The sequence below is a fragment of the Odocoileus virginianus genome, chromosome 10 (genome assembly GCF_023699985.2).
Source record: "Odocoileus virginianus isolate 20LAN1187 ecotype Illinois chromosome 10, Ovbor_1.2, whole genome shotgun sequence".
Lineage (NCBI taxonomy): Eukaryota > Metazoa > Chordata > Mammalia > Artiodactyla > Cervidae > Odocoileus > Odocoileus virginianus.
The window spans coordinates 12,929,605-12,950,105 of NC_069683.1; the positions used below are offsets into that span (position 1 = coordinate 12,929,605).

The 20,501-nt window shown below is 37.5% G+C and overlaps 1 protein-coding gene across 10 annotated transcripts in view; it reads left to right on the top strand.

Moving 5' to 3' along the window:
* CKAP5 (cytoskeleton associated protein 5) overlaps positions 1-20,501 on the top strand; it is a 99,703-nt gene that overhangs the window by 44,724 nt on the left and 34,478 nt on the right. For all 10 annotated transcript variants that reach the window (XM_070473077.1, XM_070473082.1, XM_070473083.1 and 7 more), the window contains 11 exons: positions 3,758-3,862; positions 7,366-7,455; positions 7,561-7,725; positions 8,239-8,367; positions 9,088-9,270; positions 11,867-11,980; positions 12,264-12,374; positions 13,350-13,442; positions 15,730-15,915; positions 16,416-16,510; positions 20,388-20,445. In XM_070473077.1, the coding sequence (XP_070329178.1) occupies positions 3,758-3,862; positions 7,366-7,455; positions 7,561-7,725; positions 8,239-8,367; positions 9,088-9,270; positions 11,867-11,980; positions 12,264-12,374; positions 13,350-13,442; positions 15,730-15,915; positions 16,416-16,510; positions 20,388-20,445 (1,329 nt within the window). The remainder of the gene's footprint in view (positions 1-3,757; positions 3,863-7,365; positions 7,456-7,560; positions 7,726-8,238; positions 8,368-9,087; positions 9,271-11,866; positions 11,981-12,263; positions 12,375-13,349; positions 13,443-15,729; positions 15,916-16,415; positions 16,511-20,387; positions 20,446-20,501) is intronic.

The window sequence follows — 20,501 nt, forward strand, 5'->3', positions numbered from 1 at the left end:
GAATCATGAGGCTGGATTGTGTTTTCTCACAGTTAGTCTTCCTTTGCTCTTCTCCAAGTAGGTTTTGGAGACAGGGATATAATTTGTCAAAATAATTGTTCCTCTGTCATCTATCTTGAAGAGCCACAGACCCAGGCAAGACTACAGTCATCTCTCAATATCCCCAGGTTGGAGGAAGAGGAGGGCAGAGTGTTGGTTCCAGGAGCTCCCACCTACACTAAAATCTGCTCAAGTTCCTTGTATAAAAAGGCGTAGTAGTATAGTGAATACTGTTGGCCTCCGGAATCTGCAGTTACAAAGGACTGACTGTCATTAAAAGGGAATTGCCCTAGGGAAAAGATTCACCAACCTGGAGCCTAGGAGGAAAGAGGAAGGGTAGAAGGCAGTAAGAGGGATTCTAGTGGCCTTGAAGAGAGCTTCAGATTATCTTAAGTTCTAGCATATAATTTTTTTAATCAGGAATCTTATGGAAACATGATATATTGCACTGAATTCTCAATGCCTCAAATAAAAGCTTCTATTTTTCCTTATGTAATGATCAGGAATGTTAATTGGAATCAGGAATGTTAATAATTGATGTTCTCTACGTGCATTTTCTTAGGATATTAGCTTTTCAGATGGAAACTGTTCTGTGATTTCCATTGGCTTTGTGACTAAATATAAACTCTCACTGTATTCTATACAGAGAAGGTCATGGACTTTTATATCTGGGTAGACATAAACAGTGGATCGGTGTGAGATCTTATGGTAGCAGGAGGCACTTCTATCCTCTTCACATGGTGGAGTCAGGGCAGTCAATCAGAGGCTACAGACCAGTAAAAAGAAACTTAATTTTGTGGCTAAAATATTTAAAACCATGAAAAATAAATGTCAATATAAATTAACATGAAGCATGACATTTTTATTTTTGTATTTTCTGTTTTAGTTACTTGTAGACAAAAATAAACCTCATATCCATATTGTTTTTGTTTTATTATATAGTTAATTTATAGTGTTGTGTTAATTCCTATTGTACAGCGAAGTGATTCAGTAATACATATGTATATATATTCTTTTTGATATTTTTCCATTATAGTTTATCCCAAGAAATTGAATATAGTTCCCTGTTCAATACAGTAGCACCTTGTTTATTGATCTTCTGTGTGCTAGTTTGCATCTGCTAATCCCACTCTTAATCCTTCCCTATCCACACCCTCGCCCGATGTCCAGCCCCAGGTCCGCATTATGTTGGCTTAATTGGTCTTTGTGGACCCATCCCTCTTCCTTCCATAGTCTCTTCTCTCTGTTGTCTTTATCAAGTAATCTTACTAGTTTCCCAGTTTTTTCCTTTAATACAGGTAGTAAAAAGCTACTCATTTTGAAATTCCTCACAGTGTTCCTGAAACAATTTCTTTTTTAAATTAAAAAAAATTGTTATTTATTTTTGGCTGAATTGGATCCCTGTTGCTGCACATGGCTCCCTTTAGTCAGGGTGGCAGGGGCCACGCTTTGTTGTGGTGTGCAGACTTCTGGTGGCCATGGCCCTGTTTGTATTGTCTGTCAGCAGTGTTTTTGTTTTGGTTACTGTTTAGTGGCTCACATTACTAGTTAAAGATAAGTAGTAATTGATTATTACTTAAAATCAATTAAGTAGATGTGACAGCAATTTTAATTATAGAGTAGTTCCCATTATTTAGATTAAATTAACATTGTGAGATAAAACATTTCTTTCCCTGATCTCAAACAGAATTACTGACTTTTTCTTCAACTCTGAAATGAAGTCCCTCCATGTACAGTATTTTTCTTAAAAATAAACACTTTTTCATTTTCCCCATTCCTGTTTCCCAGTTAAGAACCACTTGTTTAGTCAAACTGGGATGTGTGAGAATGAGTCTTAATAGGCAAATATTGTACTGGGTGCCTGGTTCATCACTTACCAATAAATGCACTCAGTCTTCTGCTATATCCTGAACTATAACAGGTTGACAAGATCCTCTTCAAAACTTTGCATTAGGGTCATCAGTGTCTAAGATTCAATTTCCACTGGTTATTGAAGAGAATTGGATTGAATGATGTCCTTTAACTAGGCCAGTATAACAAAAGCACCTTTGAACTGTATTAGAATACTGATGTCCAAATCCCATCCCAAATTCATTGAAGTAGGATCTCTTGGAATGGGGTCTAGCATGTTTTTGATGACCTTTCCTAGAATATATGTTTAGATGCTAAATACAAAATCTAGCATGTAAATAATACCTGAGAGATGTTTTAGTAAGGAAAAATAATCCAGACACAAATGCCAATAATATGTTCAATACAAAAATGGATAGAATTTCAATACCTAGACTTTTAGTAATTATAGATTTAACAAAACATTTATTAAGACCCTGATCTCATCTTCTCATAAGGAAAATAAATTTGCCGTGAGTTTAGAAGGAGAATGTGCTTTAGTAAAGATAGCAAAAACTTTGGGGTCAAAGCAGATCTAGGTTTGAATCACAGTACTACCATTTGCTAACTCTGTGACCTTGAACGTGTTACTCTCTAATTTTTGAAATCCACAAAATTGAGATAATAGTACTAGTTTTATAGAGCAAAAATTGAATAAAGATTATAAAGCACCTATAAAATTATAGCATCTAATTTGTTTTTAATAAATGTTGATCTTTTAATTCTTACTCCTCAGTAGGAATGTATATATATAGGACTGTCTTGCTATGCATAATGCTGTGCATTAAGGGTTCTTTAATTCAGGGAATCTGGAATGAAATGTTCTGCTCATGAAATACCAGATCTTAGGGATAGAATCCAAAATAGAATGAAAGTATTTCTTCTACCTGGGGAAAGTGTGAAAAAGCAAAGATTTTGGGACACTTAAATGTAAAGCATCTTTTTAGCATCAGCTGGCTTGAACAGTAAACCACAGTAAAATCTGCAGGAAGGAACTGAGACATAGTAGTCACTGTCTTGCTAAATTGATACAAATGGAGCTACTACCTATGAGTTTTGCTAAGTTCTGGGCTTTGTAGGGTATGCTCTAGGAGGGTGGTAGTATTAACACTGCTGGAGGACACTCGGATGAGAGACTCTGAATACAAATCAGATGGTCATTAGTAGCTAAAATGGCAGCTGCAAGGCCTTAAGCTCCCTCAAAGGAATGATTGCAGAGGTATTTGCAATTTAGAATCCTTGTCAACTTCCTTTTCTGTTTGTTTTTAACATTCTTTTCCATTATGGTTTTATCACAGGACACTGAATATAGTTCCCTGCTATACAGTAGGACCTGTATATCCTACAGGTTATCCATCCTACATATAATAGTTTACATCTCATCAACTTGTGAAAGTACCGACAGCACTCTGTACTGGTGCTTCTTGGGCATAAGTGTTAGAGCTGCTGCTCTGTGGTGTCTTTCAGAGATACTGCCTTTTGACTTTCGCTGCCGCAAAGCAAAGTCAAGAGGCCTCCAGCTCTTCTGCCAGTTTGCGAGTCACCTGCGCGGTTGGGCGGTGCTGACAGCCCAGACTACTACCAGTGGGGAGTTAGAGATTCGATGTGGTTGTATGTATATGTTGTTGGTAGAGCTTTAAGGTAGGAGACTAAACATAAGGAAGAGAAGCTCCCAAATTTTATATTGTCAAAGAAGAATATTTCCTCTTGTACAGAACAAAGTTGGCTATCCATTACATAGTAGCTTTCAGAGTTCCTTTAAGAGTAAATTTTTACTCTTCTTTGGGACTGTGACTCTCTTGTTTTCCTTTTTTCCCACCCTTTGTAGGTTGTTGGAAAGGACACCAATGTCATGTTGGTAGCTTTGGCAGCAAAATGTCTTACTGGCCTGGCTGTTGGGCTAAGAAAGAAATTTGGACAATACGCAGGACACGTAAGTAACACTCCTTTTTTGATACAGATTAACAGTGTTATCAAGAATGGATGGCTAATTTGCTTTATGCTTTAAAACAGCTTTTGGCATAAATTTTATTAGTACTAAGTGTAGCTCATTAAAACATTTATTTTACAATAAAGATGTCAGTTGTAACTAAATTTACAACTGAAAATCAGGCACTTGACCTAAAGTACTTAATTGAGTTGATTTGCTTATTCATTTACTTACTAATATCCTGTTTTGCTCTTAAAATACAATGTACAGTATAACAGGATGAAATATAACTTGTGATACCCAGAACAGAGTTAAAATGAGAATAGGAAAGGCAGTATAAAACCAGAAATGAGATTAATGTATAAAATGTATAGTGTTTTTCTATTTTAAAAAATAATAGTTTTCTTGAGATGGGCTTCCCTGATGGCTCAACTGGTAAAGAATCTGCCTGCAATGTGGGAGACCTGGGTTCAATCCCTGGGTTGGGAATATCCCCTGAAGAAGAGAAAGGCTACCCACTCCGGTATTCTGGCTTGGAGAATTCCATGGACTGTATAGTCTGTGGGGTCGCAAAGAGTCGGACTCAACTGAGCGACTTTCATTTTCACATACTTGGGATATTTTATGTAGGTTACACTGTTGGTGATATATCAGTTTATTATAAGAAGCTCTTGACTAGAGACATTTGTTGAATATAAATTTGGAAGCAATCAAGTTTGGGAACAGTTTTAACACATGCAGTGTTTTCTTTAATTTTGGCATCTGTCAGTTGATCTCTAAATCTTATCTGTATTACTTAGATTGGCTAAGCCTCCTGTAAATTGACTGTACTGAACTTTAGGGTTTAACTTGCTAGCCACTTGATCATTTGATTCCCTAGATCGACTTGAGAGTCTCCTAACAGTCTGTAGTCATGTGTCAGTTTATACTGTGAAGCAAACATCTAACCTCACTTTGTTATGGTCTTTGGAGCTTGCTTACTCATAGATTAAAAATAATTTTGGAGAACTTAACTGAAAAAAGCAAGACACTACCAAGTAAAAATAAATCATGACTAGCTTGTTACCAGGGAAATAAAAATAAGGGTCTATACAACCCTTAGACATGTAAATCACAAATTGGAATGAAATTATTCTCAGTATTTTATAGCATTCATTACGTATTACATAGTATCTGTGTGTGTGTTGTCAAATGTATTGATTTGGTCAGTTTTGTGTTGCTTAGAATATTTTATACTTTTGTATTAGAAATAACTCTTCAGCTGGAAAACAATTCTTAAAATACATTTTAATTTACTAATTTTGTCGTTGATTATAGATGATTACCTTACCCTCTTGTTTGAATTCTGATTCTGGCTTTCTGATTTTTGTGTGCAGCATAAAGACTGTCATGCCTTATAGTTTGGGGTATTTGTCCCCCCTTAAAATTATATACTGTGTTTGATATCAAGCATGTTAGAGTGGTTCAGCTTTATTTTCTTTTATTATTTATAAACAATCTTTTAGCTGTATATATAAAAGTGAACTTTAGCTTTACAGCTATTAAAATATCTTGATTTTTTTTTTTTATTGGTGAAGGGCAAAATGGATAAAAAGTGAAGTCATGACTGTAGCCTGCCAGGCTTCTCTGTCCATGGGGTTTTGCAGGCAACAATACTGCAGTGGGTTGCCATTGTCTTTTCCAGTGGATCTTCCCGATCTAGGGATCAAACCTGAGTCTCCTGCACTGCAGGCAGACTCTAAAAAAAATCTCTGCCACACTGAAACAAAACCACCAACTTATTTTGTGTCATGTAAAGCAAAGGACTGACATTAAGATATGTGACAATGCATGTAGGCAGCGTGTCTTCTATGGGTGGTTTCAGCAGCAGTGGGAAATACGGCACAGTTGAGTTCCAGCTTTTCAAACAGAACAGCATGAAAACTCCCTGCCTCCTCCAAGAGGCGGGGTGAGGGGACAGCTCTGGGTTGCCACTGGTGAAGCATTCAGCTTGCTATTTTGTGTCACCCTTCTCATTCTTGCATTCCCAGTTAGTTACCATCTGTATGTAGTGTAAGTCTGCTAGACCGTAAATTAGCAGCCTTCAGGACAGATACCTTGAATAGTTCTTAAGGAGGCTAAACAAATACTGTAGCCTAACACCCTGCTCTCCAACAAACATGCACGTAATGGAAGTGAAGTCTCAAGTGAGGGATGGGACAGGCAGGGGCTGGGGTTCAGTCCCAACTGTGACAGCACCCTTCCCCAAACAGATCTAAATGATAGCTTAGTGTGATCATGGGATTTTGTCCATAAAACTAAAAAAAACTATCAAATGCCATAATCAATTGTATGGTAACAAACGAAAACTAGATTTTTGGTGGTGAGCATGCTGTAGTGTATGTATAAGTCAAATTATCATGTGGTACACATGAAAGTTAGATAATGTTATGAAACAGTAAAAACAAATAAACAGTTTTATATTTTTCCATGGAAACTGTATTCTTCTGATCTGTATCACTTCTGTGAAATTTTTTTATAAAAAATCGAGTGGCAGGAGGTGCCATTGAGCTTTGCTATATACTGTTTTAGATCTTAAAAAATAACCTTAATTTGCCTGCTAGCACAGTGCCTGTCTACATATATTCAATACATGTTCTTGGGAGTCACTAAATATTTAATGGAATTATTGAAATTTACAAGACAATAAACATAAAAATTCTCAGTTTACTTATCTAAACTTAGTACTTGAATAGGAAAATATAACTCTGATAAAAACCGCTATACCTTCTGGCGCCGTGTCTTCCTTCTTCAGTGCAGTTAAAGGGGCAGGAGACGCCTCAGTCCACGCGAGCCCACCCGAGCCTGGAGTGGGGGGGAGAGGTGCACCAGACCTGTGCCCCTACCCTAGATCCACTTAGTTGGGAATCATCTTGTCCAATAAGAGTTGTTACTGATAAAAAATGATTGTAAAGTTGCATGTAAGGTACAGATGGGAAAAAAAAAAAAGGTGAGAAGCATTGCTGTGATGGTACAGGCGTAAGACTGTTCTGGCATAAGATTCTGGTACCCTCCAAGAAAGGAAGTGATTTTTTAATCCAATTTAGATTTTTACTTTTTTTTGTTTATATTGGTAGATCCAAACATTGTTTTATTAAGATATAACTTATATACTATAAAACTCACCCTCTCAAGGTATATAATTCAGTGGTTTTAGTATCTTCATAAGGGTGTATTACCATCACCACTAATTCCAGAACATTTTCACCACCCCAAAAGAAACTCTATATCCGTGAGCAGTCACTCCCCATTATTCCCTCACTCTAGACCTTGGCAGCCTCTAGTATACTTTCTGCCTCTGTGGATCTGATGTTTTGCATAGATGGAATAATACACGTGTGGTGTGGTCCTTTATGACTGACATCTTTCTCTACCAACATGTTTTCAAAGTTCATTCATGATGTAGCATGTGTCAATCAGTATGTCATTTTTTTTCCCGAATATATTTCAACTGTTCGCTTGTAAAGGTTGTACCAACCATTTTGGAGAAATTCAAAGAGAAGAAGCCTCAAGTGGTCCAAGCCCTTCAGGAGGCAATCGATGCGATCTTCCTCACTGTAAGTTGGATTTGTGGTTTTGTCTCAAGTGAAGTTTGTCCGTGTGATATTTTTACTGTTCTTTACAATTGAAAAAAACTTATTGACCACATTTTCTTTCTGAAGACCACACTACAGAACATCAGTGAGGATGTTTTAGCAGTAATGGATAATAAAAATCCAACCATCAAGCAGCAGACATCTCTATTTATTGCAAGAAGCTTCCGCCACTGCACTGCTTCTACCCTGCCAAAGAGCTTACTAAAGCCCTTTTGTGCTGCTCTACTTAAGGTATAGACTTTCTTTTTTTTTTTTAGACTCTCTTTGAAATTGGGGGATTGTTTTATACCTAGGCAACATTTTTTTTCTCTACTAATTGTATGCACTGACTACGTGACTGTAGATTATTGTCTTTTGAGGAGCAGACCCTTTGTAGCTTTGGAAATTGAATCCAAAGTCTTGTACGATTTATGTTCCCATTCTTGAAGAAAAGAATAAATTGATAATTCCACTAACTACTAAAAATTGTATTTATTTGGCCCATAAACTGATATCAGCTATGAAGCTGAATCTGGTCAAGCACAGGCATCCAGTTTAGAGTAGTTGAAGATAATCTGCTTGTGAGGCATTCTGGATAGAGGGTAAGAGGAAGAGTAACTGTTAATTAGCAGAAAGAAAGCTAAGCTTAGTTTCTGTGAATTTTAAAAAGCAAATTCTTCATCTGACAACTCTCAGTCTGAAGTAAAATTAGTAATACCTGAAGTACCTTGTATTAAGGTCATTCTGTTTACTTCCGGACTATAGCACATCAATGATTCTGCTCCTGAAGTCAGAGATGCTGCGTTTGAAGCTTTAGGTACTGCTTTGAAGGTGGTTGGTGAGAAGGCAGTAAACCCATTCTTAGCTGATGTAGACAAACTCAAGCTTGATAAGGTAGGTTAGTAATGGATTGTAATGAAATTGGGTAACAGTCCTATCTCTGTGCATTCTAAGTTTTTCTACTGGTGTCCTTTTGATCAGAGTTTCTTGATTAGTAGAAATATTTTCAAATTATAAAAAATAAAATTGAGTGGACCAATCTTTAGAAGAAGTAAAAATTATGTCTTAATTTCATTTCTGATATCTGGAAAATTGCCTTTGTAAATATGAATGTCTACCACCAAAAATGTGACTGTTGTTTGTTTTAAAGTTTGTACTGGAGTATAGTTGATTTACAGTGCTGTGAGGGTTTCTGCTGCACGGCACAGGGACTCATTCATATGCCCACTCCCTTTTAGATTCCTTCCTGTGAAGGCCGTTACAGAGCATTGAGTGGAGCTCTCGGTGCCGTGCAGGAGGTCCTCAGTAGTTACCTGTTCTTATGAGTAGTCTCCCTAATTATCCCCCCATCTCCCCCAAGAAATGTAAACTTGTTTTCTACAAAAATGGGATTATTATAAGCTGCATAAATTTTTCTCTGCGTAGAAATATAGTGTAAGATGTCATTCATGTATATCTACTGCTGAGAAAACATGGATAGTTTATCTTTGTTGAAAAGGAAGCTTTCTCTCTGAATTCTCATGTAGTTGTGGTTTAGAAATGACTTACTAAGTAATGTGGTGATTGTGTTTCAAAGTTGGATTCAGTAATGTCTATCTCAATTTCGTTTTCCAGATCAAAGAATGTTCAGAAAAAGTAGAGCTGGTACATGGTAAGAAAGCTGGACTTGCAGCTGACAAGAAGGATTTCAAGCCTGTGCCCGGAAGGGCGGCTGCTTCAGGGGCTGCAGGAGATAAGGACACAAAGGACACTTCAGCACCCAAACCAGGACCCTTAAAAAAGGCACCTGCTGCTAAGGTTAATAAATGACTTGGAAACTGTGGTTTAAAAATTAGAATTTAGTAAGGTAGGGTCTGAATCTCAGGTTCATAGTCATTCTTCAGTATGATTTTATTTGAGAGAAGAACTCATTACAACATTCAGCATGCAGCAGAGCATATTTCAATGAAGACAGAATATTCCAATAGTACATTTAGTTATTTGAAACCTGGATAGAGATAAAAATGATAATGAAGATATGGAAGTATATTTTAAGGCATCAGAAAGTATCATTAAATGATGAGATAGTGTGACGGGCCACTTAACATTAATAACATCACCTTGGTCATTTTGCTGATAATGCTCCAAAGTTGTTGCATCGAGTTTCCATTCTGTCAAGCCACCCACCCCAACCCTTCACCTTGTAGTGTAAAAGAGAGGGAAATGCTCAAGGGCAAATATGACTTTCTTACAGTGAACACTTTTCCTGGACTGGATTCTCTTAAGCGTAAAGTTATCTGCTGCAAATGCTAGAAGTTTGATTCTTTCCTACCCTGAACCCCAGCCTGGAGTTAGGAGAAAAGAACTAATATTAGTGAACCTCACTTTGTGAAGCATTTTACCTACTTAATCTCATTTAATTTTCATAATAACCCTTGAGATAAGTGTTTTGTGATCCCTGTTTTTCCAGAAAAGCAAACTAGGACTCAGCAAGGTTAAATGTCCTGCACATGCTCTTACAGTTCACTTGTTCGTTTACTCTGTCTCCCCACACTGTATTACAAACCTTAAAGGACAGAGAGCTTGTCATGGGTTGACCCCTTGTGCATAAAAGAGGCTCTGGCATACAGCAGGAATTCTGCATATATTTGTTGAATGTCCAGAGTTGCAGAACTGGGATTTGAACCCAGGTATCTAGCTACAGAGTCTCTGTGCTGTCTTTCATGTTATGCTGTCTCTTCAGTACTCTAGTACAGGGATTTGGCAGCTGTTTTCTCCTTTCTCACCAGCTCCTGCCTCTCTGGACAGTGACTTGGGCACCACGCCTTAAGACCTTTTCTTATCTTGCCGAACATTACCATGTTAGCTGGCTTTCTCTTATAAGGGATTCTTTTCCTTCCCCCCAGAGTAAGCTGTGGATGGGATAGGGAGGACCTGCTTTTGTTCTTTTGAAAAAATAAGTAGGACAATATCAACCAGTAAATCTACTAAGCCAATAAACGTGTAAGTGTTTTAAAAATAGAAAGTAGGAGATCGGTTAACTGAGCTACCTCTCTAAACAGAGTACTGTTATGGGAAAGGATCCAGAAGAGGTGTTACAACAAATCAGAGTGTACAATTTTCTGTTTTTACAGTTAGAAAATAATTAAATTTCTCTTTATCGGGTAGTTACTATGAATCAACACAGTCATACTGCTAATGTGAACTGACAAGAGTTAGAGGTGTTCTTTGATTAAAAACCAGCATCTTAGTTTTGCTTATTACCCCACTTAAAAGCTCAGAATATGTTCAAGATAACAGTGGTTTCAGAACAGGTATGGATGTTCAAGACTAATTTGGTCCTTTGTCTTTTTATCTTTTCTTTTTAGGTTTAGGCATTTCTTAACATTTAGTCATTGCTTAACAAATACCCAAAATAGATAGGAGTGATGTGTGTTGCCATATTCATGTTACTGCCCTTGACTGTGTACCTTATAATAAACTGCTATTTTCTTGCGACCATTCAAAACTGGGGTGAAATAAATTTAAATCAAGATACTTAAATAGAATATTAGCAGATAGAATCCAATGGGTACAATAAAAAGTATGACCAACTGAAGTTTATTCCATGATTGCAAGGATAGTTGGATATTAATATTAGAAAAATCACTGAATTTATAGATCAAAAGAAATCTAACTTCAGACATTGAAAAGGAACATAATAAATTTCAGCGTGTCTTCTTGATAAAAACTCTTAACCATATAGAAATGGATGGAACTTTGACATGATTAAATATATCATTTTTATAGATGATATGAGTATATTCTTAGAAAACCCAAGCAAGTCACCTGGAAAACTTATTTTATAAAACAATAAAAAAAAATTCAGTGAGATGGCCATCTTCAACATAACTAGAACACTGACTGAAATTGGCATAGCACCTTTTTTCCTTCACAAAGTAGATCTTTTTTTTTTTTTTTAAAGTAGATAGTTATACATTGAATAAAAATATAATCTCATGTTACTGGAGTACCTTGTGGTCAAATACTGAGTAAGTGTTGTAACTCAGGAACTGTCCTTTACTAGTATAGGAAAGATCTAGAGGCATTTTAGGCATCAAATATTAATTCTCAAATTAATCTGTAAATATATATATATAGTATAAAACCAGTTCATCATTTGTATTTTATTAGTCTCAATTAGCTCATTTGGAATTCGAGGTTCTTAATACAGCTTCTGTAGAATCCCCCATGAATGATCTTCAGGAGTCAGTCTACCCTTGAAATTGCTAAATTCTGTGGGCAAAAAAATATATGGTTTTTTTTTTTGTTGTTGGTTGAGTGATGCCTCATTTTAATCAAATTTGTCTGAGAATGTCTGCGAATCACTATTCTGAATCCTTACCTGGTTTAGTGTTTTTCTGTTTGCTTTTAGCCTGGCGGGCCACCAAAGAAGGGGAAACCAGCTGCGCAAGGAGGCACAGGAGGCAGTGGGACCAGGAACAAGAAAGCAGTAGAGACTAAAGAAATGGTGGAGCCTGAGCTCTCGGTCAGTCTTACCGCCTGCCTCACACTCAGGGCAGCACAGAGCCAGTGCCTGCAAGGAGATTCGAGTTCTCTGCTGAGCTCTGTAACACATGGTTAATTGATACCTTTTTAACTTACTGAAACTATGCCTTGGACAAACTTCCCCTTTATAGTGGTATAATAGAATCCTCAGATACTAAAGCACACCTATAGGAGTGTCCTTATAGTTTTAGTTGGAGTTTTCCTACATTCTTTTCTTCTGTTTCCTTAAGCAGTTATTAATGTTAATGTTTTGTGTCTTACAGATTGAAGTATGTGAAGAAAAAGCTTCAGCTGTCCTTCCTGCTACCTGTATACAGCTTCTCGACAGCAGTAACTGGAAGGAAAGGCTGGCCTGTATGGAAGAGTTCCAGAAGGTGGGCGCACAGGATGAGTTGAATGTGAAAGAAAATTACGTTTAGAGGAGTGATGAATTGGCCGGTGAAGGAGTGGTCCTAGTTGCTGTTTTATAACCAGTGAGCGTGTTTGATGGGTGCTAACTAAAGAAGAGGCAGGGTTTTTGTTTGCTTTTTAGCTGTGTTGGGTTTATCTTTCAACATCTGCTTTCTGTGGCTTCTGTCACTTCATAACTTAGTGCTTACTCAAGAAAATTAGGTTTGTTCTGAATTATAAGACTTAAATGGATTTTAATATTATATAGTATTAAACCTTCTTGTCAAACAGGCCTCTTCATTTAAACCACCCCTCATCGATTTTCTGTGTTTCCCTTTTGTTGTCATGATTCTTAGAAGACTAGACATGATTACTTGGTATGAGAAGCTTCTTTAAAAAAAATCTGTGTTGGACAGGAGCACAGTGGTTCATTTTGGCACACACTCCTTGGTTCTAATGAGGAGGGCTGTGGAGAAACTGAAAGAATCCTGAGACTTGAGCCAGTAGATCTGACTTCCAGTCCTGTATCCACCGCTTGGATTTAGACCTGAGTTTGTGCTTCTTTGAAACCTGTATTTATACATGTCTAACCTACTCTACTATGCTATGTTTTTAGGAAAACCAAATAAGTCAAAATATATATAAGCAGTTTCTGCCATATACTATGCAAATTGAAACAGTTAATGTTACTTTCCATGGGGCAAACTTTGTGAATTCCTGAAATTTTGGGGGGAGGGGGAAGAGTTTCAGTGGCATCACTGTTAACAACCGTATACCAAACATCCACCTCAAGAAACAAAGCATTATAACAGAAAGTAAATAAGCTCTCTCTATGACCCACCTCATTTCTATTCCCCTCCCTCCTTTAGAGGTAAACACTTCCTTGATTTTGGATATGCTCTTCCCTTGGAACTCATTATTAATCCCTTAATTCTCTTACTATCTTGTGTTACTTCAAGGCTGTTGAATTAATGGACAGAACTGAAATGCCATGCCAGGCATTAGTGAGGATGCTAGCCAAGAAACCTGGATGGAAAGAAACTAATTTTCAGGTATTTTTTAATTAGAGATTCACTGTCTTTTATTGAAGTAATTTTCATTACATCATCCTATGGAGTATTAGAGAGGTATAGTTTGGTAATGATTTTTAGCTTTTTTTTTTTTAAGTCGTTCAGATGTCATCTAATTTTAAATGAATGATAGAATGTATGCATTTTGATTAAACACTTAACTCTAACTTTGTACATTTAGCAGTTGTGTGTGCGTGTGTATATGTATAAAACAGTAAGTATTTGTGTGTGCACATACACGCACATACTTACTGTTTGCTAATTCATATATATGGGTTTTTCTCATTATTTAGGCCTGGAAGCCCTTTACTCTCTTCTAGGGCGGATAAAGGATGAGATAGCTTTCTTATTTCTTTGGATAAAAAATAAATATAGTCTTTAAATTGCTAATAAAAACTGACCGCAGTCAGTTTAACTCATTACCTGATACTAGAGAGGAAGTTGAGCATTACCGTTTTCTAGTCTTAAAAAGTAGGTGTAAAGGGAGATACAGGAAAGTAATACATGAAGGAGAAGAGCAGAGTTTTCTCCTCCTCCTCTGGGTGGTAAGTGAAAGTTTGCAGTGTCGCAGGTGTATTTTGGGCTCCTGCCAGCCTCTGTTTTACTTCCGATCTGCCACCTCTCGCCCTCCGTTCAGGATCCTTAGTTCCCTAGCACGCTCTTCCTCAGCGCTGCACTAGAGACCTCGTCTGTGCCTCCGGGGTTTCCCACGCAAACAGCTCCGGTGCTGCCTTCTTGCCCCGCACTGCCACTCTTAAAGTTGTCCCAGTGCAGCTTCTCAGGCAGTTGAAAGCCACACACCTGACTTGAGCTGATAACCCTCTGGGTGTTAGATCCATAACAAGAGGTAATTTTGTATGGTTTTTTTCCTTTATAACAACTTCCTGAGCATATAGAACTCTTTTGGAGGGTACAGTGGAGCTGTTTTTAGTCTGTTCACTTAGCTCTGCAGCTCCTACCACTGTGTAATTCTAGACTATTTTCATCGCGCCACGCCCCCACCCCCCAAAGAAAGCCCCATACCTATCAGCAGTCACTCACTATTTCTTCCCAAGTCTCCACCCCCAGTCCCTTGCAACTATTAATCTACTTTTCCTGTGTATCATTTCTCCTGGACATTTCATAAATGGGATGATGTGACCTTTTGTGTGTGACTTCTTTTACTTAGCATAATGTTTTCAAGGTTCATTCATATTGCAGCATGTATCAACTCTGTAGTCTCTTATTGCTAAACAATATTCCTTGTCTGGATATACAACATTTTATTTACCCATTCATAAGTTGATGGGCATTTACATTGTTTCTGCTTTGGAGCTATTGCAAGTAATACTGCTGTGAATATTCATGTACAGGTTTTCATGTGAACACATGTACATACCTAGATGTAGAACTGCTAAGGCTTATAATAACTCTGTGTTTAACTTCTTGAGGAACTGCCAAACCTTATTCACACTAGCAGTGCAAGAGTGTTGAGTTCCTGTTTCTCTACTTTCTTGCCAACACCTGTTATTTAAATATTCAAACAGGACAAAGGAAAATATTTATGGTCAAAAGGGTCTGCAATCCCAAACATCTGCTATCATCAGTTTAACATCTTTAAATTATCTTTCACAGTTCCTTCCATTCTTCCTCTTAAAAATATACAAGTTCTTTAACTCCATTTCGGGCGGAGTCGGTGTTTGTGTATACATGAGGGTTGTAATTTTTTTTCTGGGCAACTCTTTATTAGGACTCTGAGTTAGTATGGTCATTTATTATGGATTTCAGGATGTGCACTCAGTACTGAATGCAAATAACATAAGAGGAGGAGGATATAGAAATTACTGTATGTTTTTTAATTCATAAACTTCACACAGTAACATTGCTTGTTAGTATTTTAAAACATTGAATGGTTTGTTTTTTTTCTCTTAGCTACTTTAAAATTGATAATAATAAATTTTATTGATTATTAAAGTCAGCTACTTTAATTGGTAATGATTAAAGGATAAACATTATTTTGTTTCTTGGTTTAAAACTTGATTCTAGTTTGGTCATGTTGTCACCTGTCCCTAATCTACATCTTCAGGCTACTATAAAAATAAGTAAATAGATAAATATTTAGGGGGAATTCCCTGATGGTTCAGTGGTTAGGACTTTGTGTTCTCACTGCCACGGGCCTGGGTTCAATCCCTGATCAGGGAGCTGAGATCCTACAAGCCACATGGCATAGCCTGAAGAAGAAAGATGTCTTTGGCTTACTTATAATTTTCTGATACTTACCCTTGTTCAGGTGATGCAGATGAAGCTTCACATAGTTGCTTTGATTGCCCAGAAGGGAAATTTTTCCAAAACTTCAGCACAGATCGTCTTGGATGGACTTGTGGACAAGATTGGCGATGTGAAGTGTGGGAACAATGCAAAAGAAGCTATGACAGCAATAGCCGAAGCTTGTCTGTTGCCGTGGACGGCGGAACAGGTCAGTGACACAGTGCCGTTTCCTCAGGTTTCCCCAGTTTTTCCCCAGTTTTAATTTGAGGTTATTAGTTAAACTTTAGTTCTTTTCTTCTCAAGTAAAAACCACTCTGATACTTTATTTAAATTTTTACCTTTGGTAATAACTGTTGCATGATAATTAAAATTGTCTTAGTAAAGAATGTTCTATTAAGGATGAGAGTAATTTTCTCTTAAGACATTATAAGAGACCACCAATGAAAAGTTGTACACTGTCCAAAATTCTTTATTAATTTTTTATTGAAGTAGAGTTGATTTACAATACTGTGAGAATGCTTTTAATACTACTGTCACTTACCTTATTTTCTCAAGTTAAACATTTCTACAGCATTCTTGTCTTTGCTTTAGCATCAGAAAAGGCATGCTCAATCCACTTCTGCCTTAATGTCAAGGTATATTTCTACAAGAAATATGAGAGAAAACTCAGATCTGTTTGTTTTTTGTATGTTTGTTTTTCTGTTCCAGGTTATGTCATTGGCGTTCTCACAGAAGAATCCCAAGAATCAGTCAGAAACTCTGAACTGGCTATCAAATGCAATAAAAGAATTTGGTTTTTCTGGGTAAGTCAGAAATCAAGTACTTGTTTTGTCACTCTCTTAACTGGTGATTATATTTGTTGTAGTTGTCTCTGCTTATTTCTGAGAAGCCAGAGCTCAATTGTCTAATTTATAAAAAAAAAAAAACCAACTACCTTTGTTCCTAAAAAGCCTGTATTGGCTTGTTCTCCTGCATTTTGATATCCACTAACATCAGGGTTCTCTAAGTTATTTTTCTTCAGTATTTATGATTGATCCACAGAAGAGCCAGTTCCAAGGATTTCTAGTTAAATACATTTGGAGATTACTATATAAAATCACATTTGTTTAGAACTCTGTAGCACACTTTGGAAAATTAAAGATTCTTAGAAGTCCTGCAGTAAAGGCACTTGTTTCTTTATTTTTATTAATTTATTTGGCTGCATCAGGCATTAGTTGTGGCACACAGGATCTTTCATTGCAGCAGGTGGACTCGAAGCCCACAGGCTCAACAGCTGCAGTGTGCAGGCCTAGTTGCTCCACGGCATGTGGGATCCCAGGTCCCCGACCAGGGATTGAATCCCTATCCTCTGCGTTGCACAGCGGATTTCAACCTCTGGATCCCAAGGGAAGTCCCACAGATGCTTGTTTAACCCACTCTTCCCCAAAGTTATTTGCTTGTTGAACACGTTGGTTTACAGTAGTCTCCCCTTGTCTATGATTTCTCCTTCCACAGTTAGTTACCTGCAGTCACCAACAGTCAAAAAATACTAAATGGAAAGTTTCAGAAATAAACACTTCATAAGTTTTAAATTATGGGCCATTCTGAGTTGCATGATGAAATCTCACTCTGTCCTGCTCAGGATATGATTCATGCCTTTGTCCATTGGATTCTCCCCATTAGTCACTGAGGAACTTTCTTAGTTATCAGATCACCTCTGTGGTGTTGCAGTGCTCCTGTCCAAGTAACCCTTATTTTACTTAATAATGGTCCCAAAGTGCAAGATAGAGATGCTGGCAATTTGGAAATGCCAGAGAGAAGTTCCTTTACATGACAAAGTGTAATCTCTTAACTCAGGAAAGAAGACAATAATGTGCTAAGGTTGCTAAGATCTACAGTAAGAACAAATCTCCTATCCATAAATTGTAAAGGAAAAAGAAATTTCACACCTCAAACTGCAAACTTTGTAACTGCTTAGTTAAGATAGAAACAGCATTAAATTTGTGGATGGAAGTCATGAGCAGAAAATGTCATTGATGGGAATGTGTTCCATCCAAAAGCATGGAGTCTATGTGAGGACTTTAGTAAGGAATGCCATGAAACAATTGACACCAAGCCATTTACTGCAAGTAAGAATGGTTACATGGATTCACAAACAGGTTTGGACTGAAAAATATAATAATTACTCGAGTGGCTGTGTTGTACCGGTGAAGCAGCTACTGCCACATTTCTGGTAGAGTTGAAAAAATTGAGGAGAAAGACCACATTCGCATAACTTGTATTACAGTATATTGTTATAATTGTTCTATAATTAGTTATTATTCATCTCTTACTGCATCTAATTTATAAATTAAACTTTAGGGAGGGGGGATCGGGATGGGGAATACATGTAACTCCATGGCTGATTCATGTCAATGTATGACAAAACCCACTACAATATTGTAAAGTAATTAGCCTCCAACTAATAAAAATAAATGAAAAAAAAAATTTAACTTTATCATCGGTACATATGTATAGGGGAAAAAATAGTATATATAGTACTATCCATACCTTCAGATATCCACTGAGGGGTCTTGGAATGCATCCCTCCCAGATAAGGAGGGACTGCAGTGTTTTATTTAACAAAATTTTATACAGCTTACTTTATGTCAGGCACTTTCAAATAATAACTCATTTGATTTACTCATCGTAACAACCATGTGAGGTATGTTCTCTTCCTTTTATAGATGAGCAAACTAGGGCACAGAAGGTGATCTGACCAACTCACAGCTAGAAAGTGGCAAAGGCCAAAATTTGAACCCAGGCATTCTGGTTCCGAGAGGGAAGACTAACTGCTGTTCTGTGTGGCCTCTCTCTGTCCCCTGCTGCTTTTCACACGTTCTCAATAGGCTGCTTGCAGTGCTCTGAGTTCCACCAAACGAAGACACAGTACTCTAGAAATTAGGTTTTTTTGGCCACACAACGTGACTTGCAAGATCTTAGTTCTCTAATCAGGGATTGAACCCAAGCCCTTGGCAGTAAGAGTGCCACGTTCTAACCACTGGACCACCAGGGGATTCCCTAGAAAGTATCATTTAAGTGTTATTCAGACAAAGAATTGTTTGTTATGTCATTATCTGTGGTGTCCTCCTATAGTTGAGGGTATTGTTACAATCCCTTCTTAACTATATAACTGTTGATGTGAAAACTATCTCTTGGCATGAATGACATAAAAGCCATGTGAATGTTTTCCTCTTTTTAATTCATCTGTGATCTGTCATTTATTCAACAACTACATATTGAGTACCTGTGATATTCTAGTCATTTGTTCCAGACCCTCAGGAATACAGTATGGACAAGATTAAATTCCTGTTTTCATGGAGCTTATTTGAGTAAGGGGAGATGACAGTAAACAGTAAAAAATACATCAGAAAGCATAATAACAACAGAACAAAAGTAAAGCCAGATAGGGGATTAGTGGTAACACCTTGGAGGGTTTAGTGTAGTTTTATTTTCTGTAAGACAGAAATCCTTTCGAAATAATGCCTTTGAGACATAGACCTTGAGGACATGAGGGGCTGACAGTAGCAGGCTGGCAGTCCTTCAGAATGCCGCTGGAGCAGAATGAGCGAGGGAGATGGGAATGGTAGGAGAGAAGGAGCAAAGGAGCAGGATGGGGACACGCGTAAACCCGTGGCTGATTCATATCAGCGTGTGTCAAAAACCACTGCAATATTGTAAAGTGATTAGCTTCCAACTAAAATAAATAAATTTTTTTAAGAAAAGAAAGAAAGATCAAAGGAGGAACAGGGGGCAGGTTCTGTAGAGCCTCAAAGTTTTGAATAAATTGGAAACCATTAGAGGGTTTTGAGCAGAAGATTAACAGGGTTGTTTAGACTACAGTCAGAATAGGTAGGATCAAGGACAGAAGCAGGGAGACTAATTAGAAGACTGTTGAAATAATTCTGTCAAAGAATTATATTCACTTGGAAATATTATGACTTAGTTTTATAGAATATATTTTGAAAGTAAAACTAAAAAGGATATTGGGCTTGAGAGAGAGAGGAGTCAAGGATGACTGGGAGCAGTTGAAAGGATGAAGTGACTGTTTACCGAGATAGAGAAGGTGAGGAGAAGAACAAGTTTGGGAGTTGGGGTGTGGACAGTCAGGAGTTTGGTTTTGACAGATATAGGACATCTACTAGACATAAAAATGGAAATGTCAAAAAGTCGGTGGGATATTTGATTCTGTGGATTTAGGCATAAATTAACATTGATAGTATTTAAAGCTTACTTTAAATGAGTGTAGAAAGAGAATATGGAGGAGGAAATGGCAACCCAGTCCAGTACTCTTGCCCGGAGGATCCCGTGGACGGAGTAGCCTGGTGGGTTACAATCCATGGGGTCGGGAAGACTTGGACACGACTGAGTGCCTTCACTTTCACTTTTCACTTTCATGCATTGGAGAAGGAAATGGCAACCCACTCTAGTGTTTTGCCTGGAGAATCCCAGGGACAGGCGAGCCTGGTACGCTGCTGTCTATGGGGTTGCACAGAGTCAGATGCAACTTAGCAGCAGCAGCAGCAGCAGCAGAAAGAGAATAAGTCAAACTCCGGACATATCTAAAGGAAGCCAGTTCTGAAGTCTAGCTTTATAAAACCCCAGTGAGTATTTTGATGGTTTCATTTGTTTGTTTTTAATTCTAAGTATTATTTCTCCTAGACTGAATGTGAAAGCTTTCATTAGCAATGTGAAGACAGCTCTTGCTGCAACAAACCCAGTGAGTACATAGCAGCATATATAGGACAGTACAGCGATCTTTGTGGTTGTGTTCTG